We start from the raw sequence: 25,419 nt of genomic DNA on the forward strand, positions 1-25,419 counted from the left end.
TATGGAGGAGAGTCCAGGGCAAGGCTCAGACAGGTTGATCAGACTGTCTTTATTTATGCAGATGTTGCCTGGGAACCTTTTTTTATCTTTGAAGGGGTCACAGAAGTGCAATAGACAGCAGAATTAACATCATATCAGATCATGGGAAGCTATTAGTGCTGAAGGGGTCACTGAGGTGCAATGAGCAGCAGAATTAGTACTGAGGCGGCGTGGAGCTATGCTGTAATGGATGGAAACGCTGAAATAAAGAAAAGGAGAGCACCAGTGCAAGTAGCATAAAGGATGTATGGACAGGCAGTTTGTCTGTATTTTTCTGTGTAATAGAGATTTTTAATAATCTAGCTTTCTTCATCTTCCTTTCCCTCCTCCTCCTCCTCTTTCATGTATTCAGTTTTGTGTGCATAGCATGTAGCCTAATAAACTAGATTTTGACATTTTCTACTTGCTAATGTGTTCTAAACAGACTTTTTATGTTTATAAGCCGTTGCTAGAGAGTTTTGGGTGGTTTCTAGGGTATTGCTTTCTGGACCTATGTCCTATGATGTGTCTATGATGCTTTAGTGATGTTAGAGGTTGCTAGGGTGTTCCTATGTGGTTGCTTAAGTGTTCTGAGTGATATTTAGTGCATTGCTGTGTGGTTGCTTGGGTGGTTGGTTGCTAGGGTATTGTTTACTGGACCAAGTCAAAAGAGCCCAACCCCAGTATTGTGAGAGGTTGCCAGGGCATTGGTATGTGGTTGCTAAGGTGTTCTGAGTTAATTTTCGGGCCACATACACACGGCAACTAATTGCGGTTGTCAATTCAACTTTTAGTGCTTTAAGGGGTAGTTTTATGGAATAAAATTAATGACAATTGTTTTTGAAACAAAAAAAGCTTGTTGAATTGCACTACTTGAAAAAAAAAATCCATTGCATTAACCGTGCTTGCATGTTAATGCATTGTATTTTTAGGGCTTGCATTTTTAAGGGGTGAAATTCAACATAGTTGCATATTTAAGCTGTGAATATTTCAATTCAAAACATTTCACACACATTTTCATTATTAAAAAATTCAATAATCCATATTCACCTTTCAAATTTCACTTCCAAAATATTCATTCTGTTTAAAAATACAACCTATAATATTCGACAGGCAATTTTCGGTCCGTTTTATTTCGCTTTACAAATTCGCTTCCACAAATTCAGTGGTTCAAACAGAAAATTCAATGTTTCACATCCGGGGGCTGCAGGAATAGCAGTAGATTGCTGATGCATGATCTCCATCTGCTGTTAGTCCTCCTCACCAGCAGGTGGTGCAAGCGCGTGTTGGAGCAAGCGTATATGTCACATGTGATGATTATCAAGGCCAGTATATATGCGTAAAAGATGATTACGGTTACTTTCCCTGTGTAGCTTATATGGAAGCAGCTTTCTCTACCGTGAACGAGATTATAATGTTATAATGTTAAGCATTAGATCAAACGTTAAATCTGAGATAGACATATATTTCTCTCGGTTGTTTAGTTTCCTTAACTTATACGTCATACTCCATGATTCCCCTGCCCAGACATATAAACAACGCATTCTCATCCCAAGGCGTCATATACTGACGCTTTAGAAATTTCGTCTACATTCGACGCACATGGCACCCTTTAGCGTCAATATGTGACGCAGATTATGGGTAGGTTTAGGTCTGGGGTAGGGTTAGGGTTAGACCGCTAGGAGGCGCCTTCTGGCCCATATTTATCTGCGTCTCATATTGACGCTAAAGGGTGCCATGTGCGTCGAATGTAGACAAAATTTCAAAAGCGTCAGTATATGACGCCTTGGGATGAGAACGGGCTGATATAAAACACTTAAAGAACTAATACAGTGATATAAAATACCAAACTAGCACCTGATTGGTGATGTAGGCTATACTATATAAGCTAGCAGATGGACTCAGAATATGAACGTAACTTGCAACGTTTCATGCTAAGAGTTTCCCAGTGATATACTAGCATTAAGTTGGCTTGACATTGTACTTTGGACATTCGATATTCCCAAATTTAGGGACCATCTTTAAAGTTAGATACGACATTGGTATACACGTTTCTAACTTCAATAGCATTTTTTCAATAGACATTTTGTCCATCACTTTGAAAAGTAATATCCTCAACAAATCACATGATTTGGAGGGTACAAAATGGTTTGTTCAAATCCTTAACCTTAAATATGAGCAATATTAATAGTGCTGATTACCTTAACAAGCACTTGAAATTAATGTATCACTTTTTTAAATGTATACACATTTACTGTAGTAATTCTTGGGTCTGTTATAATGGAAAATAGGGCCAGCTGACTTTGTGTTGACGTTTGCTTCAAGAATGATGTGTTTTGTGTGTATGAGGGCAGTTGCAGCAATATTTTTGGACTCAAGAGGCGGGTTGAGGCTGCCTGCAGTGAATCCATCAGACCTCTTTAGCTGTAAGTGGGCCTCTGTGTGCGTGCATGTGTCAGAGGTATGACAGTGTCACAGTCTCTGAGGTGTCTCTGTGGGTATCTCGCAGAGTGTGACGAAGAGAGAGAGAAACGTAGAGAGGATAGAGTAGAGGGGGGCAAGAAGTCCTGGTGCCTTTAAGGTGTCATTAATAAGGCAGGCCGATTATCCTTCAGCCCTTACACACACACACACACACACACACACACACACACACACACACACACACACACACACACACACACACACACACACACGCATACAGACATCCCATTTGTCCTTGTCACTTTATGAGTATAATTACTCAGTAGCTATGGAATACTAGCGTACTGCAGGGTATTCAAGGATATAATCAAGGAGGTCAATGATACCTGGTGAAATTTATCCATTATCATTCACATTTGTGAATTTGTATAATCATCCACTAATAGATGGTGATAGTAATTTTAGAATGACCTGCATATTGGTCCCACTAATCTAAATATGTATGTCTATAATGGTTACAGCCTTATTGTTTTTTAATAATCACTGTTTTTAATAATATTATAATAATAATTTTATATCTTTTTTGTATTTTTTGATTTTTTAAGTTTATTTTTTGAAATATTGTTTTGCTACATGGTTGTCCTATGACCTGCTGCTCAGTTTTTATCACAGAAATGAAATTGGTTTCCAATTCTTTAATCTTAAATCATGATAGTCTGATCAAATAATGTTAAATATATGGCTGATATTAAGCTACTTGCAGTTTATTCATCACACTGGAAATGTAAGGTCTAGTCAAGCACATATACTATATACTACATAAATAGTATTGTTTGCATAAATAGTATGTATGTACAGTAGTATGTTAGTATGTTGTATGCAATTCTGAATAGTTTGCTTCAAGATTCTTTCTTATTTTGCTTTAAGATTCATTGCATGTCATTTATTCAGCATAAATGTGCTTTTGCTAAACAACTGTGTTTCCTAGCCGTTTGCTCTCTACCTTCTGAACATATAATATGCAAGCAATGTAATCCCTCATAATCATAGTTGGGTGAAGCACATTTTTCTGTATGTTGGTGTGTGCGTGTGTTCATCTGGCTCCTCCTCTCTGGATGCTCCTGTAATGATGTTGCACTCGGTTCATTGATTAGTTAGGTCTGCTGAGGTTCGTCCCCACTGTCTGCCTGAGACAGAGATAGAGCCGCCATCATTATGCTAAACAAGAGGAGACTGTGCTTAATTAGAAAATAATGAGAACTCTCTTTCAGCCTTCTTTGTGCTTTCACTCGCTCTCTTTTCTCTCGATAGATCAGTCTCATGCTGTGCATTCTCTCTCTTTCTCTTCCCCTCGATTCAATTCTATTCCATTTATTGTGCTATTGGCCTGACTGTTTTCCCCAGAGTTTTGCTAAAGTCTTCTGTCAATACAACAACAGTACAAAACAAAGCTATAAAAAGCAACAAAGGTCCTGATTTGTAGAATTATTGGAAAGTATATATATATACTGTGTATATATATATATATATATATATATATATATATATATATATATATATATATATATATATATATATATATATATATATATATGAAGAGTTCAGATGCAAAAGCCTCTTAAGTGCCATCTGAAATTTTCTTCTAAAATTATCATTTTTATCAAGCTCGTATATTTAAGTTCAGTAATTTCACATAAATGACAATTAATAGGTCATTTTCATTGGCTTTTAAGTGAAATTACTGAACTTAAATATACGAGCTTGATAAAAAATGATAATTTTAGAAGAAAATTTCAGATGGCACTGAACTCTTCATATATATAATCACTAAAATAGCTTAGGAACATAATTTTAAAACTAAACATTTTAACATTTGGATTAACATTTGAATGTAAATGTAACGCCCCCCCCCTCATGTTTTCTGGATAAAGCCACAGCAAAACACTGATGGTGTAAAAAGCATGGCAAAAGAAGTTGTATTGCTCAGCACAAAAAAAGAAAGTCTTTCTTTATAGCACTTATACTCAACATACCCCAGCTCTTGTCAAGGGCATATCATGTCAACCTGGGTAGGCACAAAATACACACCTAGTTCATGTTCTTGGACATATGGGTGTGAGTCACTATTAGGAAATCTCCCACTGAGTTGTGTTCCCCCATGCAAGCATAACCAACTTCTTGCTCTTTTACCTCTCTCTTAAATTGTCATTCTTATTCACAGGCGATCCATTCTGTGGCTTGGCACCACGAGGGTAAGCAGTTTATCTGTAGTCACTCAGACGGCACACTGACCATATGGAATATAAAGTCTCCAGTCAAGCCTGTACAGACAATCACACCACACGGTTAGTGTTCCTTCTTTCTCTGTGGCTCAAACACACAAATTAATGTCTTCAAATTCATGTTTTTTTTTCAGGATAAGGCTTGCAAAATCAATTGGTCTTATGTCTATTTCACAAGCTTGTATCACATCTCACTCAAAGACTTGGTAATTCAGGATTGTAATTGTATCCCCCCCGCCCTCCCTTCCAACATGAAACAACACCCCCCCCCACCACCACCCTTACCTGATTTCCATTTCAAGTGAAGCTTTAATTTTCAGTCTCATTTTGTTCCCTTATGGAGACTGCCTGTGTTGTGTTCTTTAGTGATGAGTGAGGTGAGGTCATGTTCCTCCTTTTGGCGCACATCCTTGCCTGCTCTATTGAAGATTCTTCACTGCAGTCCTCTCTTATACAACAACCCCTTCAGCCTCATCCTGCCTCTATAAGAGAAGCACATCAGACAGCCACATTTAAAAACAAAGAAACATAATTGGATAAAAAGCCATAAAATATTGTCAGACGGCTATATCATTTTGTATGTTCGATAGATTTAAGTAGCCCCTATTTAGGGAGAATTCAGCCCATATCTTTAATGCTGTCAATTTTTTTTCTGCGTTATGTCTGTGAAATGTTTTTTTCCTCTGTGACACACTTCCTGTGTGTGGGAGAGAGAGACTCTGTCCCAAATGGCACCCTCAGTCCTTGCAGTCTTCCTGTATGTCCACTCTTATAGTACTTTGATGTGAAACCTTCTTCTTAAATGCCAAATGAAACTTGTGTAATTGAAGACTCTATTGGATCTGAAGCCATCGGTATGCTAATATACCCCTAAAATTAACAGTATTTCCTATTTTAATTAGCTTATTTGGCTAATTAAAAAAATAATAATTTGCAAGCTCTTTGATAATTTTCTATTTCAAGAGGGAATACGTCAATACAGGAAAGACAACTCTCTCGTTAATCAATTCCACAGGGTCTTTAACGAGTTATGATCCATATCAAGTGCACTATTTGGGACAGGGCCCAGAGAAGGATGTCTACAAACTCTCTAAATGAGTCTGATTCTGTTTCAGGAAAGCAGCCTAAAGATGGAAAAAAGCCAGAGCCTTGCAAACCCATTCTTAAAGTAGAGTACAAGACCACGAGAGCAGGGTAGGTACATGCTTGTACTGCTCTTAAGGCCATCTTGGGCCATCATGAATTTCCTGAATGCTGATCCAGGCTGGTTTTTGCTGATTTATGCTGGTTATCCAGCATAGCCATGTAGAACCACTTACTTTTAGATGTTTTTAAATTAATGCATGCATGTCTGTGCATATCCAGCAATGAAATATGGGATTTTAAAATGAATTTGAAGCTCATTTAAACTTTGAAGTAAACAAACAGTTACAGCATAAAATAAACAAGTATTCTGCACTATTTCTAGGTTACAAGCAAATAAGCAAACTTGTGGAGTTTACGCAGCTTGAGTGCCGCTGTTGTTAAAGGAAAAGACATTCAGTTCAACTTTTCATTCATTGTTATGCTGATAATATAATGGAAAACTTTTGAAGCTCACTGTACAGTATTTGTTTGTGTTCTGAACAGGGAGCCGTTTATGATCTTCTCTGGTGGTTTGTCATATGACACTGTTGGTCGACGACCATGCTTGACGGTCATGCATGGGAAGAGCACTGCAGTATTGGAGATGGACTATCCCATTGTAGATTTCCTCACCCTGTGTGAAACGCCATATCCTAACGGTAACGGTCACTTTACTCTTTGACAGCACCTGCTCTGTCCAATATTATTGCAATAAGCACTCAGTCTTTTTATCTCATGCCACTTCCTCTCTTTTCTTTTTTGCTGACCTTTGTTTTGTTGGGTTGTTCTATTCTTTCATGTTCTTTGTAGATGAGCTTGAGCTCTCCCAGTGGAACCGCTGCCTAGTAATTACATTTTACATCTCTGTTTTTGAAAGCTCTCTCAATTCATAACTTTCAGTTCTCTAACTGCATTTGTTTATTATTGCAATACTCATTTGAATAATTTATCACTTTGATGGCTATTTATGAATAGTAAGTGATTTATTTCTCTCTGCAGGCAGCTGTAGCAAAGGCTTATACAACTTTAGTTTTACATTAAATGTAGTTTTTACGCGGCTCTTTGAAGTACTTGATTCCAATTGGTCAATCTCTGATTATATATTTTTTTTCTGAAATGGCTGCAATGACAAATTTTGAGCATTGTCTGTGCCTTAAAATAAAGGAAAATAAATTCTGTTCGTTTGAACTTGATATTCATAAAAACAAATGTTTTAAATGCATCACTCTTCCCACAAAGATATTAGGCAACACATTTGTTTTCATCCTTGATACTAAGACATTTTTCTTGAGCACCAAATCAGCATATTAGAATAATTTCTGAAGCATCATGTGACACTGAAGACTAAAGTAATGATGCTGAAAATTCAGCTTTGCCATCACAGGAATAAATTACATTTTAAAATGTTGTAAATGAGAAAAAAGTTATTTCAAATTGTAGTAATATTTCACAATATTACTATTTTTGACTGTATTTTTGATCAAATAAATGCAGCCTTGGTGTTCATAAGAGTCTTCTTTCAAAAACATTTAAAAAAAACCTTACCAACCCCTATATTTTGAATAGTACTGTATATTAGCTAAATAGTCCATAAAAAAAGGTAACTTGGATTGCAGATTTTTAATAATAGTGATATATGCATTTATATTGTTGCAATTGTTTTCTATGTTATGGACAATTTTACTTATCTGAAGCTTGAAGCTAAGTAAGATAATCAAATAATTTCAGATTAAACCAATATTTCATGTCCATGTATTTATTTATTTTAGTAGCCATGATTTGCGTCATATAAATTATTATTTATTTTTTTTATAGATAATGACCGGCTGACTGTACTTTATCCCTTACATAACACCCCGATCATTTCAAATAGCTTGTGCATGCTACTGGTTTAAAACAATATTTAAAAAAAAATATTTTTCACCTTCACCTTGCTTTCATACATGCAGTTGCGCTAACAGTTCTTGCCAAAACAGCATCTCTGTTCAATCATCTGTGTTAGAGGCTTAAGTGTTTTTGTTTAGAGTTTGTGTTAAGCCGAACTGAGAAGCAGTGATGAACGCAGGAGGAATGGGAACAGTGTTTGCAGTACTGCTTGCGTAATAGTGCCTGGCTCTTTTGATTAAGCTATATTTGAAGTGGAGCGTCTTTATGTTCTGACTCATTACTGAGACATTTGAGCGATTCAAACTCACGCAGTGACGTCTCCAGTCGTAACTTTTACAGCTAAACAGGATCAGCTCACTAAAAACATTTTGCCATTTGTGGACTTCATATACATAGACTACTAAGTATTATTGTAATTATTATAAAATATAAAATTAAATTCTTAAGAATCATTCTAGTATGCTGATTTGGTGCTCAAGAGGCACTACTTATTTATTACTATCTATGTTGAAGACAGTTGTGCTACTCCATATTATTTGTGGAAACAAAGAACAACATTTATTTGAAATATAAATCTTTTGTAACATATCATTGCTGTCTGTTTTGATCAGTGTAATACATCCTCGCTGAATACAAGTATTAATTTCTTGGCGAGACCCAAGAAATTAAAAAAAATCTAGTAGACAACAGTATATGTAAAAATATGTGTATTTGTAAAAAATGACTCAGATGCATAGTAATGTGTTCATGATTTTACCCATCCCATTTATGTTTCTCTCCAGATTTTCAGGAACCATATGCTGTAGTAGTTCTCCTCGAAAAGGATTTAGTTGTTATTGACCTTGCACAAAATGGGTACGTATCACCCACAGCATTTGTTATTTGCGTCATTTTTGTGACTGACATGTTTGACGCTATCACACTTTTACACTACAGTGTCAAACTGATAGTTTTGACCTGTGATGTTTTTTGTAGTTACCCTATCTTTGAAAATCCGTATCCCATGATGATTCATGAGTCTCCTGTGACGTCTTGTGAGTACTTAGCCGATTGTCCTGTGGACCTCATACCTGCACTTTACTCTGTCGGGTCTCGCCAGAAACGACAGGGCTACAGCAAAAAGGTACAACACACATTTAAATATGCAAATCTAATAGATAATGATGTCGTTAAGGTTAAAACTTCATCCCTACACACACACACCTTGGCTTTTGAGTGACTAGATTGCGGCCCCTGGTGAATCGCAATATTGCCCTATGCCTGTGTGACTTCAGGCCCCCGTCGTGCGGCACATTGTGTCCTCAGACTGTGTGGGTCAGAGACACAGACAGGGGTATTTATGGGTATGAAAGAAAGCATGAACTCTCAGCCAAGACTGGAGTGCGGTGTGTAAGTTGTGGCTCTGTCTCCCACAGGGAGCAAGTTAACTCAGACGGACCACTTTGAATCACAGCACTTCTGAATACCTTTGAATAAACTGCTTCAGCTTCCACGCCTCATGAGGAAATGCTTTCCTATAGAATCTCGCCAGCCATTTAATAAAGGTTCCACCCACATTGCAGAAATGTTTTGTGGCTGCCAGTGCCAGTGCCAGCCACAGTCATTATATTAAAAGAGTAAGCTTACTAAAATGTACAAATTGGCCGCTTTCTTTTTATTCAGTTTCCCAGGAATGCTCACACGCTTAGGGCAATAACTACTAAATTTCCCCTATTCTCATATGTTGAGAAATATCAGATTTATGTGGTTAGCTTTCGTGGATTTAAGCACTTTCATGTGGTTCTGTTGTTCATCACAGGAATGGCCTATCGGCGGCGGAAACTGGGGCCTGGGCACACAAAGCTACCCTGAAATAATAATAACTGGGTAAGAGCTGTGTGTGTGTGTGTGTGTGTGTGTGTGTGGTTACTCTTTCTGCTCTGTTCTCTCTCTTTCGCTGTGTGTAGTTCTGCTGAAATGGCAGAAATGGGAATAAAAAATACTTAAATGATGTAAAAGAAGAAGGCAGGCTATAGGGAGAGGGAGGAGGAGCACAGAAGAGAGGGTAATGAGCGGGACAAGATGGTAGCGAAAGGGAAGTATGACAAAAAAGTAAGCATTTTCTGATGTATTACCCATGAGATGATAGAATCTTTTTTACTCTATTTTAGTGCGTTTGACAGCAGTGGGAAGAGCACGTCCTCTCATCTCTTGACTAGCTTTTATCTGACAAAGCAACTTAGCTTACCTCAGTGGTTTGTTTGGATACATGTGGTAATAGAAGATTGCCAGTGAGTTTATGTAGGTTTGTGTGTGTGTAAGACAGCTGAAATAAAAGATTCTCTGCTCTTCTTGCAGGCATGCAGATGGTTCAGTGAAGTTCTGGGATGCTTCAGCAAGTGAGTACCGAGCCTTTCTGAATTCATATTCACCTCATTTACCCAATGTGTGCAGTATAATAGTTTCATTTACCACAATGTGTGCAGTATAATGGTTTTCCAAAGCTCATAAACTTCCTTCAAACCCATGCATTACATATTTGCATTTGACAGATGCATTTATCTAAAAACAAAGCAGTTGGATCTCAGATGTTTGTTTCCTGAGAATCAAACCAATGACCTTGGTATTGCTAGTGCCAAGTGCTACTATTTTGACCACAGCAAAGACTGTGTTTATACCAAAGCAGTTCACTCATATTATGACGAATGGGAGAAAGGAAAATGCAATGTGCAATATGACGAAATAAGACAATGTCAATCGGCAATTGGTTAAGTCATTGCGTCACTGTAGCTGCCGTTAGAAGCTCTGGTGCGCATAGAAAGGAATGGTTTTACCAGTCGAAAATACATGCTTTTTTAAGTCTATTTGAGCAATTTTATCAACATTTAAGGGTCAGTTTGTGGCAGTTTTTGTTGCTGATTTGAGATATATTATTTAAATTGATTTTGGCAAGCAGTTTTTATATGTTGTTATTTCCCCATTCAAGTTGATAGGAGTTGATCTTGCATGCCCGAAATAGCTGCCCGAGGCGTTACAAATGTGGCCGTAGAGTGGTTTTCTTTGGACTGGTTACAGTTAGACATTTGACACGGTTAAATATCTAATTAAAAACTGGATTCTGCTGACTGCTGTTGGAGTATAACTTGACATCAAACATGACGTACCTCAACAATAAGGTAATTTTCCATGATTTACGACCCAACTGGGGACTGACCTTATAATGTCATACACACAAAACTCCCCAGATCCCACCGGCTTTGTCTAACCTTGTGCACCGCTGAGGGAGACCAGTTGAGAGTGTTACCTGTAAATGGCATTTGACCTTGTTTAAACTGTGAGTCTGACAAACAAAGGTTTCCACTTTTCCTCTGCCTCCCGTAGGTGCTAAAACACATTGTAAAATTACAAATACCACAAAGGTTGCCAACCCCTCATGCAAGCGCTTGTTTAACATTCAAATGGGCTTTCTTAATGGTAGGAGCTAATTTAAAACCAAAGTGGCCCTCATTTTGTCCACCAGTGAAATATAAATCTAATTAGACAGGAAGTTTTAATCCTGCTAAGACAGAGTGGCTAATCTTATGCTATTTAATATTTTTTATTTATTTATTTTTTGCTTTGACTGAACTGAACAATTGGAGTCAGTGGATTAGAGGTCCTAAAAAATTATACAAAACACATTTATGCATTTGAAGGCATTAAACCATTTCCCATCATCCTTTTAATCCCCTAAAGAATTAACTGTACAAATCTAGAAGTCATAAGACTTTTGTTCTTTGTTCTTCCGATTTGTTCAACTGCAGCATTTTGTGGATAAACATTTTTGTCTAATGACTGCTAAACTGATCATTGTCCAAGACAACCTATTTCCTATAAAATTGAGCTGTCTCATAATAAAATCATTTCCATTCAAATTAGTTTGTCCTTTTATTTCTTTATTTCTTTAGGAAGTAGCCGTGTAATAGAATAGATAATGTACAATCAGCTGGTTTAATATACATAAATATTTACTTGAGCGTTACAGTGAGTGTTCGATGATATGATTTTTAAAAAAACCCTCTAATTATGTGTTAATTACTGGTTGACTGTACATGATCTCTTTACTTATATTTCCCATGGTTCTCAGTAATGCTCCAGGTGCTGTACAAACTGAAGACAGCGAAGGTATTTGAGAAGGCACGCTGTAAGGAGGAGAAACCCAGCACAGAGATTGTGGATGAGGACCCGTTCGCCATTCAGTTGATGTCTTGGTGTCCCGAGAGCCGCATGCTTTGTGTGGCTGGGGTCTCTGCCCACGTCATCATATACAGGTTCAGCAAACAGGAAATCACCACAGAGGTGGTGCAGGTAAAAATATATGGTTTATAATATTTTTTCTGACTAGTTATTTATGTAACAATGTTTTCATCGAGGTTCTCTTAACTTAAAAACTATGTTTTCTGGAGTGGAATGAGTAATGACGCCCTTATAGACACTCTTAAGTCTCTCTCTCTCTCTCTCTCTCTCTCTCTCTTTTCCCCCATCTCGAGTTATTTTAGTTTCCTGACAACTGCCATGACTCATAACGTTAATAATAATATAAAATCTGTTCATTAAATGAATGTTGTTCAATGTCTTGAATGTGCTGAATGCATGCGTTTGTACGTGTCGTCTACAGAGCTAACTAAGGATATCCGAGGAACAGTTGTTACTCAGATGCTTAACTAAATCCCTAAGCTTTTCAAAGCCGTTTTAATTAATGTTCACCACATCTAGCTGTATATATTGAGCTTGAATAATTAATACTGCATTCATTTTGCCCTCTCAGAGTTTTTTTGCAAGCTGCACATTTGCATACTGATGCTTCCGTGACCCATAAATAAATTAGAGCTTATGATAATGCCATTAGAAAGTATATCTGTGAATAATTTGAATTTACGTATAATTTATTGCGGGAAAGACTGAAGCAGTTAAGCAATTGTGCTTTATTAATGCTTAATCAACACAACTTATTTACATATTAATACGACTCATATAACCAGGATAATGATTAATCAGATGTTCAAATACAGTCATAGGGACACATGTGAATTTCAGGCACAGGAATGAATCTGATTGGATGGTGGAGGCGCACGCTTAGCACAAATGTGGGAAAAACCATTAGCGTTACCATCAGCTGCTGACAGGATGTTCACACTTATGTATAATGAGGGCAAATTAAACCTTTTAGCACCTTCAGTCCTGTGACTCTCACGCACACAGAAACACTAACTTGGAAGAACACACGCACACCAATTAGCTTGTCTCATTTTAAGAATAGCGACACCCATGGGGATCAATTAACTCACTGAATTTAGCTGATTCATACTAATCTGTTCTAAAGCACACTTGTGTCGGTTACATATGTGTGTGTGTGTTTTACAGTTACTGGAAGTCAGGCTACAGTATGAGCTGAATGATCTAGAGTCTCCAGATGTGGGAGGAGATCAGACACCAGCTCCTCCCACACCAAGCACCTCTCCCAGTCCACAAACCACCGGCCCGCAGACACACCCTTCCACTAGCAGCAACTCTTCAGATGGGATGCGAGACAACATACCCTGCCTCAAGTAATGCTGCTTTGCAAGTCACATCTTTGTGTACACATATTACGTGAGATCTAAAAGTCTTAAACTTGTGTGAATGCCTGTTTTGCATTTTTCTAAATTTCTAGACTTTTTTAATGCAAATTATTTTATAAGCATAACATTTTGATTTTCAAGATGAATTAAAAAATGTATATGAATTTCAGTCAAGTCAAGTCACCTTCATTTATATAGCGCTTTTAACAACATGAATTGCTTCAAAGCAGCTTTACAGTGATAATAGGAAATTAAAGTAACAGAGATTGTTTTACAGTGTGGCTTTACAGCAGCTCTAGGATAAAGTTATTGTCCAGCTAAAGTTAGTTTTGATTGATTGATTCACTTCCGTTGCGAAGATCATTAGTTATTAACTTAGGGGCCGCTAACATGACACCGTTCTAACAGAAAACCCTCAACGCGCTCCGGCCGCCCATCCGCACAAAACAGTGCCTGGTGGCTCGAGAACGCACTCCCGGAAATAGGTTCCAAGGTGCAAACTATTAGCAATTATCTCTGCGCAAACCTACGCAACCTCTGCGCAAACACTGACGTCGCGCACATGTGCATCACGTGTTCAGTCCATAGGTATGCGCGTTTTAATATATATGTGTGCAGGTGTGTAGTCCTTCTTTACAAATCAACCCTCAACAAACTACTTGTCTGGCCTTAAAAATGTATAATACAGAATTATTTATCGTGTCCGTGTAGCCACATGGTGACTCTGTACAGATAAAACGACAACGTTTAGAGGTAAAGAGAATGGAAGGAGGCCTTCACAGGGGAGAGCCTAGTTGACACTTCAGGACTGCGTTGTCGTCGTGTCCAGGCACAGGTCCTTCATCAGATCTGGATTCAGCCTGGTTCCGGTGGACTGCGGTAAACCTCGGGATAAACAGAGAGACTAATATTAGCGTAGACGCCATCCTTCTTATGATGTAACGAGTAAATCAGGATTTATGGGAAGTGTTCCCGGTACGGCTGACCTAAACTATGCAGCCTAACATTGAATTATAGAAGTCTATAATGTGTTGTGTATACTAAGCCAAAGATATGTGTTTTTAGTCTAGATTTGAACTGACAGAGTGTGTCTGCTTCCTGGACAATGTTAGGAAGACTGTTCCAAAGTTTTGGTGCTAAATAGGAAAAGGATCTACCGCCAGCAGTCGATTTTGATATTCTAGGTATTATCAACTGGCCAGAGTTTCGAGATTGCAGTAGACATGAAGGACTATAATGCGTTAAGAGCTCGCTAAAGTACTGGGGAGCTAAACCATTTAGTGCTTTATAAGTAATCAGCAATATTTAAAAATTTATACGACTAGTGCTGTGCCCGGGCAAAATCAGTTTTTGTGTGTGTTTTTAGTAATTGTTGGTTTGGTTTGTTTGAGTGCTCATTGTTACAATTACACAGCAAAAGTTCAGTGACATTTTTATTTGTGCATGGTTGAAAGCAAATACTGATACTGACTTATTGACATACAATAAATATGGAAAATTGAACTACACGATTAAGGGAGCAGGCTACACAGTGAACTCCGAGAAAACGCCACGTTTGAGCAAACAGTTTGTGAATAGGCTGCTACAAATGATGGCCATTAAAGAGACTGTGAACGCATTGAATAGGATATGTTTAGTTCGTGAATAGCATAGGCTACTATTACACAGTAGCAATAACATTAAGCGCACCAGAATGAAATATAATATTCAGAAGTAAACAGTGTAGCTGACTTACAGATTCAGTTAACATCCACAAATGAATAAGGGAGCAGGCTACACAGTGAGAAAACGCTACTTAAGCTCCGCTGCTTTCTTTGACCCTCTCTGTCTCTGGTCCTGCACTGTGCTCACTCAGTATGCAGTGTGAGAGGGGGATTGGCTAATATGGTCATACTTCCTGGTTCTGGTAAGAACTCTAGCTGCTGCATTTTGGACCAGCTGTAGTTTATTTATTAAGCGTGCAGGGCAACCACCCATAATAGCATTACAATAATCTAGCCTTGATGTCATGAACGCATGAACTAATTGTTCCATATTTGTCATTGAGAGCATATGACATAATTTAGATATATTTTTCGCCTTTCAGACGAGGCTCATGTTTATAACAGTAATCTTATTTAAAGTAATGTAATCGTTTGGTTTTAGCCAGGTTTCTGTCAAACACAGCACATCTAGGTTATAATCTGTAATCATATCATTAACAATAAAAGGGATTGAATATTCAGCAACCCGAGCTTAATCATTTGTTCATCTGTATTATATCTGTTTTTTATTTGTTGAACATCAATTAAATTATTACCCTTAAATGGGTTTGGGAGTTTTTTGTATTTCCTAATTCGGGGAACAGACACAGTCTCTATATGATGATATCTTGGTAAAATAGTCTCTATGTGATGGGATTTATCTGACCTAAGTGACGTGAGACAGATGGCAGACGATCGGTTTAGCCAGTCTGTCTACTTCCTGACCTGAGCCCCAATTCATGTTTGAGCTCTAAGACTATGTGCCATATTACTAGAGAGAAGAGCAGCACCATCCCAGGAGGGATGAATACCATCTCTTTTCAACAGGTCAGGTCTGCCCCAAAAACGTTTCTAATTGTCTATGAATTCTATATTATTTTCCATATATTTTTCAGAATTTCTTAGTTTTGGTACGTTGTCCATGCTTTAATGACAGCAGCACTTGATCTGCATGAACTTCACAAGTTTATGTCAAACGTGATGATCATGTGATCCAGCATGATTTGATCCAAATGATCCAAAGAGCATCTTGTGCTTCAATGGAAGGAAAACTCTGACTGTCCATACAAATCCCCTTATTTTAATTTTGACCTAGTAATATTGTAAAATTAAAAATAAATATCAAATTAATACAAGATTGTAAACCAGATTTGTTTAATTGAAAATTATTTCCATGTTTAAAATGTTCATTTTTTCAATGTGGTCTCAGACTGTTGGACCCCACAGTATACATTTTGGTCATTTTGAGAACCCAACAGATATTCACCAAATATGAGTGTCTTGTTTAAGATGACACATCAAGTCAAAAATGGTTCTACTTTTACAAACACATCTCACGTCTCCTGCATTTTGTTCCATTTAGCTGTGCTCCGTCTGGCTGTTATTGATTGTGTCCTGTGTGTACGCCCCCTATTCCTCTCCAAACAGAGCGTTGAGTGCTTTAGCTGCCACAGACTGAAAGTTAGTGTTTTCAGTGTTGACGCAAATTGCTGTCTGACAAATCAGACTACAGAGTTGCCTAGTTCTGCCCCTTTTTTGGCATGTTTTCATATAGTTGTTACTAGAATTTGCTCATTTTGAAGTTGAATAATCTGTTTGATCATGACTTTCAAGATCTTGGGAACCCATCCCCAAGTATGTAATATATCACATTGGGTTACACTTTATATTAAGGTGTCATTGTTACAGTGTAATTATACATTTAAGCACTGAGTAATATTAATTAACAACATGTACTTACTATAGGGTTAGGGTACGGTTAGAATTTGGTGGAGGGTTAGTTGCATGTAATTATGCATAATTTACTGTTATTACTATGGTAAATACATGTAACATATGTAACAAGGACACTGTAAAATAAAGTGTAACCTCACATTGTGTAGTAAATACTTTTTTGTCAGGGTCTGTCTATAAAGCATGTCCTCTTTCTGTCACTCCCTCAGGGTGCGCAGCAGTCCTCTGAAGCAGTCTCCTGGGTATCAGGTGGAGCTGGTGGTACAGCTGGTGTGGGTCAGTGGAGAGCCGCCCCAGCAGATCAGCAGCCTGGCCATCAACTCCTGCTATGGCTTGTGAGTCTGTTTTGCATTTTTTTGGTTCGGTGCTTAATACAAATAAGTAAATCAAACGCTGCAGATTAGTTTCAGAAATTTTTATGAAAGGACAAAATTTGCTTTGTTTTTATATTTGTATTAAAATATTTTGACGTCAAGATTGATGTCAAGATTTTCAGCGTATAACAACTTCAATGTTGGTTTGATCTTCACACTAAACAATCGTTCAAATACAAACTACAAAAATATGATAAAAACAGGTAATATTATGAAATATTTGTACAATTGGAAATAACTTTTTTGTATATTATTACAATTAGAAACAACTTTTCTATTTTAATAAATTGTTTTAATGTAATTTATTTTTGTAATGCGAAGCTAAATTTTCAGCTGCCATTACTTCTTCAGTGTCACATGATCCTTCAGAAATAATTTTAATATGCTAATTTGAAACTGTCAAGAAACTTTTCTTATGATTATAAAAGTTGAAAACAGTTGTTTTGCTTAGTTTAATTTATTTTTGTGGAAACTATGATTCTATTTTTTCACAATTCTTTGATAAATAGACCGTACAAAAGACCATAAATAATTTGAAATCGAAATCTGTTCGTATCATAGCATCCGTATCATTATAAATGTCTTGCATCCTTACTGGATAAAAGTATATATAATATTAATTTTATTATCTCCTGGATTTTTTTTTTTTTTTTTACCTTTATGAGAACACATTTTTAACATGGAATTTAGAGTAGGTTGTCCATGTGTGTCAAATACTTCAATTGAATCAATTAATTGAAATGATCACTATAATTTCAAAACCTATACCCATAACTTGATTAGAATATAATTGAAGATAATTAAATGTTGGATAATATATAAAAAAAAACAAAAAAACATGGAGGAATTCACTACTTTGCCCTGGTTATTTTCTGACCCTGCTGCAGAATGTTTTTTTATTGTTTTAACTTTTTTTATTAAATTTCATGCTTGTCGAAGTATTTATAGCAATGAATCGTCACAACGATCAAAGCTAAACTTACAGCAAACTGCCCTTGCTCTTAAACCCTGAAAATATGAAAATATAGGCAAATATGTATTGGATGCTGGTGCACTGCAGTGTCCTTGAGAAAGTGCCATGCTGGTTGACCAGCTTCACCAGATATGCTTTGGCATTATTATGCTTGTCCACTAGCCTGACCAGCACTAAACCAGTGTAAACCAACATTAAACCAACCAATCTGGATCAGCAAAGAAATTATTTTTAAGCTTGTCTTTAAAGCAGAATTTTCATGTGTGTCATAGGGTGGTGTTTGGAAATAGCAACGGTCTGGCAGTAGTGGATTACTTACAGAAGACTGTTCTGTTGAATCTGGGAACTGTGGAATTGTATGGATCTAACGACCCTTACCAGAGACAACTGCGATCTCCCCGCAAGAGCCGACAACCTTCTGGAGGTCTGATATGCACTGAGACATGGTTTTCATCCATAATAGACAGAGCACACACACACACACACACACACACACACACACACACACACACACATATATATATATATATATATATATATATATATATATATATATATATATATATATATATATAAACACACCATTGGCAGGACATGCATCAGTGCACTGAGAGGAATACAGCAATGTGACCCCTGCTGGTGGAATGCATAATTGCAGCTAAACACATAATAGTAAGAAAGAGATGATTGCTGAGACTTGGCAATGGACTGATTGTTAGATTATCCGGTGTGTGTTTGTGTCGGGGGTAATGAGTGATATTTAGCGGGGGGCTGGGATCTGTCGGATGTGCGCACAGGGAGAGTGCTGATCAGAGCAGCTGGGTTCAGCTCCTGTCTGCCCATCTGCCTCTCAACTCCGAGATCAGAGCAAGGGCTACACACTGCACCTCATGTATGTGTCAGTTGTACTACCCATTAAAATATATCTTAGACTACATTTTCATGTAAAGAACAGATACTAGCACACATTTCACATGATCCATAGTGTGGCACTCATGTTTCTCTTTCTCTCTACAGGGCTTTGTGACATTAACGAGGGCTCAGCCACCTCAGAGGATCGCTGCAAGTCCCCCACCTCAGGTAAAACGTCCCTCAGAGCATGACACAATCCATACCGCCCACTAACACCATCATACTGATCAGTCCTGAGTCTGACACTTGAGTCTGCTGAAAGCCATATGTTATGAGCTCCACAGGGGATTTTAGGGTTTCAATCGATTCCTCTTTTCAGGACTAAAGGGATAGTTCACCCAAAAATTGAGAATTCTGTCATTAATCATCGTCATGTTGTTCCAAACCCTTATGACTTTCTTTCTTCTGGAAAAGAACTACAACAGTGCACTGTTGGCCAAAAGTTTGGGGTCAGTAAGAATGAATACTTTTATTTAGCAAAGATGCATAGAATTGATTAGAAGTGACAGTCAAGACTTTTACATTGTTACAAAAGATTTTAAAAAAATGTTATGCTGAAAAAAGTATCATGGTTTCCACTGAAACATTAAGCAGCACAACTTTTTTCAACATTGATAATAATAAGAAATATTTGAGCACCAGATCAGAATAGCCATAGAATGAGCATGTGGCATTGCTGTACTGTATTTTTGATTATATATATATATATATATAATTTATAGTATTTAAAAAAAAAATCTTACTGATCCCAAACTTTGTGTCAAGTCCTCTCATGCCTTAGTTTTGTGTGAAATAATTGAAAAATTGGCATCTCTTCATGAGTTCATGAGAGAAGTAGTGATGTATGATCTGAAAATCAATTGTTCTGTTGAGTCATATTTTTTCAATTAATCATTTGATCAAATTTACCAGTCTGAATTATGTTTACAATTCAGACTAATCTGGTTCTTTAGTTGTTATTTTTGATCAAACAACTCGAGGGTGAGTACATTGTTTTTTGGGTGATTCATTACTACTTAAGCAACATAACCTCTACACCAAATATCAAGTTTACACAACACAAGTGTGCAGTTATTTTGTTAATATCTCAGCATTAGACTGGCCTCTGCTGAAAATCATTAGCAGTGTTAACATGGCACACCTTATATAACACCATAGAACTTTGCGTGTGTGTCTGTGGAGGAGAACAAAAGTTCACAAAGGGTCACAGATGACTGATGATGGCTGGCATTGTGATGAATGGTAATGGTGACTGACATTGTGACAAGGTGCTCATGCCTGGTGGGAGGTTAGTGGTTAAACATCTGGGCTAGAAACAAGTTTTAGGTTCAAAGCCCTGAAGGGGGACCATTGTGCCCTTCAGCTAAACTGTCTTTTCATCAAAGCGTTTGCTAAAATAAACGTCCACAGCAGTCATACAGACTGGTGCTGGTCACACTGGATGAACTGTTAAGAAGTGGTTTCTAAAATGATATGCACAAAATAACTGAAAATGTAGCAGCTGCAGCAAGTCACAGTTGTTTATGTGGGCGTTAAGGACACATTAAATCTAAATTTACTAGACAACCAAAGCTTGTAAATGCACTGTAAAACACTGCACTCTTAGTTGAGAGTGCTTTTAGACTGCGGTTAATGAGGTATTGATTGCTTTCAGATACGGTCACTGAATTGTGTAACCAAATATTTAATCGAAAATGTGTCACGTACTGTAGAGGTTTTGCCATGAACTTTTTGTTAGGTTTTAGATTCATGTTATGCAAATAACACTTTCCCAGGGAGTTTTTTTTTTTTTTTTTTTTTTTTTTTAGATTCTTAACCTTTACTATAAGATCACGTCTTCCTCTGGGGTGGGATAAAGAACATTATTTTGCCATCATTATTCAAATTAGCATTGTTTTTTTGTGGATAACATGCAAATATAAAATGCAAAACCATTCAAGGTGATAACACACAAGACAAGGTAATCCTGAAACATTTGCATTCTCTTTGTTTAGTTCATTAAGCGCAGCTGAAGGTGACGTGATAAGCTGAAGACAACCTAAAAACCTCCTTCTAGAAAGAGCGTGACATTCACACTCAGAGACCCGGGCAGATCTCAAAATAGAGATAAGATTTGCTCCGAAAGGTCAGAACAGAATGAGAATGTGTCTCCAAAATGACTTAACCTTCAGTTAGAGCGCAGACCTCTGCAGCTGTTCTCTCAGCGAGTGGTTTGATCAAATATTGAAAGAAGGCCCCTGTAATCATCGTGCAAATAGCAACGTACACTTGCTGTAACACCTCGACACGGCCAGATGAAGAGCAAATGATTGCGATCGACACATAATCTTTCACGTTATGACACTCTTGCGCTGTATGTTGCTCGCAGAAAGCGTAAAAATATCTCTAACTGCTCGTATGCTTTACTTCCTCCCAAAAAGTCTTGATGTCAAACCATCAGCATTTCTACAATGGAGGAGGGAGAGGAGGTAAGGTCGGATGACGGTGTAAAAGAGGTTCCACTGGTTTTGTTCAACCACACTGTCTCTGTCTCTATGTATGAACAAAACAGGGGACATGTCTGTCTCCTAGAACACAGCTACTTGAATATCCCCGACGGAAATCCCCACTGCATGCTACGTTCATGTAGCACGCATGTAACATGGTGACATGTGCTTGTGGTGATTTGCTTGAGGCGTTTCTCTTTTGCCACACTGGTGGTTGCGTCCGATGATTGTCTGTCTGTAGGAATGAAGGTTTTCAATTTGTTGTCTTCCTGTACTTCCTGTCTCTTTATGTCCGTACATCTCCGCACAGGATAGTGCGGATGGGAATAAGAAAAATACACATTTATTTTGATGGATTGGATCCAGCCTTGGTATTCACTTTACTGGATTCACTGGAGTAATATTAGGAAAACAAAATATACAGTTTTGGGTAATTTATCATTTAGATTTCCTTAGTTTCCCTGTTCTTACATAGACAAGCTGTGAAGCCAGTTTTTGTTTTGTTGCTTTTATTTTTTGTTGAATGCTGAGCTCGTTAAACTGTAAAAAATTACTTTCCACTGAAAATATTTCAACATCCTTAATGATCTTTCTTACTCCATTAGCAATTAGTCTTGTCTTGTTTTAAGCTTAATCTAACAGAATTTTGTCAGGGTTATTAGTGTTAACTAAAACTTAAACTTAAAATTTCGAATGAAAACAATCACTGATCGTAAAATAAATTGAATAAAAATAAATATGTAAATTTATGTAAACTGAAAATGCAGAATGCTTGCTAATGGGGTTAGAAAATATATTAAATGTTCTCAGAAATCAAGGCTTAATATCTTATGCGAGACATCCTTCTCAAGTAAAAAATGATGGCATATATACACAGCTAAGGTTAAAGTTCAAAATAGCATATGTCACATGCTCATCTGGCAGTTATTAAATTTATATATAAAAGTCAATAGTTAAAAGTTGACAGATGCCTACATGTACTGTATGTGGCAAGGGTACACAAATTATACAAAATGTACGAAATCATTCATAATGTCCAGTCTGTATTCTCCTGTGTGGTGCATGGTTGTGGCATGGGGTGCTGAGAATGATTGTTTTGTTTGTTCTGATGTTAATTATTTTCCTTTCAGGACTTCGTGTGGCCAAATTATACCCATTTACATCCCAGTACTGTTTGTCCAGCATGCAGCATTATGCAGTTTGTCGCTGAAAAATATTGCAGTGTCTCCTTTTTCCTGTTTGAAGCGTCTGTGTCCCTCAGGATGATTAAAAAAAAACAACCTTTGGCTATGTTGTCTGGTGTTTTCTGGAGCACAACTTGTTCTAGCATTGCATGGCTTTTACTGAGGCTTCAATGTGTTTGTAAAGAGAGGTGTTCTCTTTTTTCCAGCAAAGATGTCACGGAAATTAAGCTTGCCTACTGAGCTAAAGCCAGACTTGGGTAAGCCTTGACTTTGTGTTCATGCTACACAACTTTTGAATGTGGAGTCCATCAGCACATTATCAGAATCTGAAGGGTCCACATGCTCACTTTCTTTGAACATCTCATGTCAGTTAGCCAAAGACTAAGGTTGTGTCAGGATTCCAGCACTTTCAGAGTTCTGTATATACTGAATTTCTGGCATTATAACTTATTTATAAAAAATAGTTTATATATATATATATATATATATATATATAAAGATGTTTATCTGAAGCTGACTCTGCTCTTATGTCTTGATTCTTGGGTCTGACATACACATGAAGATTGTATTGGTTTATCAAAAGGCTTGTGAGTGTCTGGCACGTCATGTCCAAAACCACAGATTTACTTTTTTATGTGGTCAGGGTTTTCTGTCAGTCTTCCCAACTCTTATCCTGATAAACACAAGGCAACTTTGCCAGTTCAGCATTTGCTGGTATTTAATTCAGTATCAATTTCAGTTCTGTCATCAGTTTCCAGCAGGAGTGTTTTTTTAAGGGAATTCCCTCAAGGAGTACTTTCTGGAATCGGCTGATTTGAAATGGAAATCAAATGTGTAGGTTGATGTAAAGATCTTTTCCCCACACATACAGTGTCATTACTGTATATGAGACAAGTTATACAATTAAACTATCGGATGTCAGGTGTTTGTTTTAAATAGGACAGCTTTATATATACACTGTCTTTCAAAAGTTTGGGGTGAGTACGATTTTTTTTTTAAAGAATACTTTTATTCAGTAAGGACGCATTAAATTGAATACAGATTGACAATAAAGACATATCGTAAAAATAAAATAAAAATTCAAATAAATGCTGTTCTTTCTATTCATCAAAGAATCCTGATTTTTCTTTTAAAATATAATTTTCCACAAATATATTAAGCAGCACAACTGAAGACTGTAGTAATCCTGCCATCACAGGAATAAATTTCATTTTAAAATATATTCATACAGAAAACAGTTAATTATAATATTTCACAATACTACTGTCTTTACTCTATTTTTGATCAATAAATGCAGCCATGGTGAGCATAAAAGACTTCTTTCAAAAACATTAGAAAATCTTACAGACCCCAAACTTTTTTTTAAATAGGGAATATATAATTTTATATTCATGTAAACAACATTTTCTTTCTCTGTCACATTCTTCCATTGTTTTATTTATTTATTTATATATATTTTTTTAATTTCCAGACTGAACACATCTTGGAATGGGTGACCAGACGTCAAGTTTTTCCCAGAATAGTCCCATTTTCAGACCCCTTTAACATGTCCACGTGTGGATTTATTTTAGGAGATGTTCTAGTAGAGCCAGTTTTCAAATAAATGAGGTTGGGTAAAAGGGTCTAAAATACGCAAGTGTTCCAGGAAAATAGGGCATCTGGTCATCCCCATCTTGGGTATACCATTTGTCTCCATCACACTGGAGAGACTGCCTCATTTCCCACACTAAAGGTCATTTTCTCACCACTGAAGGATGTTGTATGATTTAACTTGCTTAAACCACATCACCAAGGGAAATTTAATTTCTGCTCAAGGAGCTGTTTTGTTATACAGGGTAATGATGTTAATCTGTCAGTTGTTGTCTTGGAGTGGGGGCTTTACCTTTCTGTGTTTTTCTCTCTACTGTCCTACTCTCTGTATGTCCCCCACGGGGTTCCATACCCCTAGACAACAGGGACAACTCCTTCAGCCGCTCGCGGAGCTCCAGCGTGACCAGTATTGACAAGGAATCACGAGAGGCCATCACTTCTTTCTTTTTCTGTGAGACGTACACACGCAAAGCAGACGGCGGGCTCACACCTAGTCTGTGGGTTGGCACGTCCTTGGGCACAGTCCTGGCCATCTCCCTCAACATGCCCCCTGCTGGAGAGCAGAGGCTTCTGCAGCCAGTCATTGTCTCCCCTTGTGGTAAGTCAGCACATTTGAGAGTTAATATGAGGGTTTCCCCCTCCCCCCCTTACTCTAACATCCTCCTCTGCGCAGGCACTCTTATCAGGTTGAAGGGTAGCGTCCTCCGGATGGCCTTCTTAGATTCTACAGGGTCTCTCCTTGCCTCTGCTTTCGAGCCATGGTATGAACCCAACGCTCCAGCCAACGGAGAGGAGCGGGACAAGGTCCGTAAGAGACGGCCGGTGTCCGTATCCCCATCCACATCCCAGGAACTGAATGAAAACCAGTATGCCGTGGTGTGCTCTGAGAAACAGGCCAAAGTCATAGCCCTGCCCTCTCAGACCTGCGTATTCAAACACAACATCACCGAAACATCTTTTGTGCTGCGGGCAGATGTGGTACAGCTGAACGCTGGCATTTGTTTGGCCTGCTTCTGTGCCAACGGACACATCATGACCCTCAGGTGAGAGAGGATGCCCTTCAACATAAGACAGATGAGAATATTTAGATGCACTAATTTAGGACTATG

The 25,419-nt window shown here is 37.6% G+C and overlaps 1 protein-coding gene across 2 annotated transcripts in view; it reads left to right on the plus strand.

Annotated features, from left to right (window-relative positions):
• stxbp5a (syntaxin binding protein 5a (tomosyn)) overlaps nt 1-25,419 on the plus strand; it is an 80,807-nt gene that overhangs the window by 51,341 nt on the left and 4,047 nt on the right. The window contains exons 8-23 of one of the 2 annotated variants that reach the window (XM_084090569.1): nt 4,664-4,787; nt 5,840-5,918; nt 6,354-6,508; nt 8,519-8,591; nt 8,712-8,859; nt 9,535-9,602; nt 10,074-10,114; nt 11,842-12,062; nt 13,119-13,303; nt 17,001-17,126; nt 18,411-18,562; nt 19,156-19,218; nt 21,471-21,518; nt 22,927-22,977; nt 24,627-24,908; nt 24,984-25,353. In XM_084090569.1, coding sequence (XP_083946695.1) covers nt 4,664-4,787; nt 5,840-5,918; nt 6,354-6,508; nt 8,519-8,591; nt 8,712-8,859; nt 9,535-9,602; nt 10,074-10,114; nt 11,842-12,062; nt 13,119-13,303; nt 17,001-17,126; nt 18,411-18,562; nt 19,156-19,218; nt 21,471-21,518; nt 22,927-22,977; nt 24,627-24,908; nt 24,984-25,353 — 2,186 coding nt within the window. The remainder of the gene's footprint in view (nt 1-4,663; nt 4,788-5,839; nt 5,919-6,353; nt 6,509-8,518; nt 8,592-8,711; nt 8,860-9,534; nt 9,603-10,073; nt 10,115-11,841; nt 12,063-13,118; nt 13,304-17,000; nt 17,127-18,410; nt 18,563-19,155; nt 19,219-21,470; nt 21,519-22,926; nt 22,978-24,626; nt 24,909-24,983; nt 25,354-25,419) is intronic. The other variant, XM_084090568.1, reaches the window with a different exon arrangement.

The sequence above is a fragment of the Abramis brama genome (genome assembly GCF_963993115.1).
Source record: "Abramis brama genome assembly, chromosome: 18".
NCBI classification, from domain to species: Eukaryota; Metazoa; Chordata; class Actinopteri; order Cypriniformes; family Leuciscidae; genus Abramis; species Abramis brama.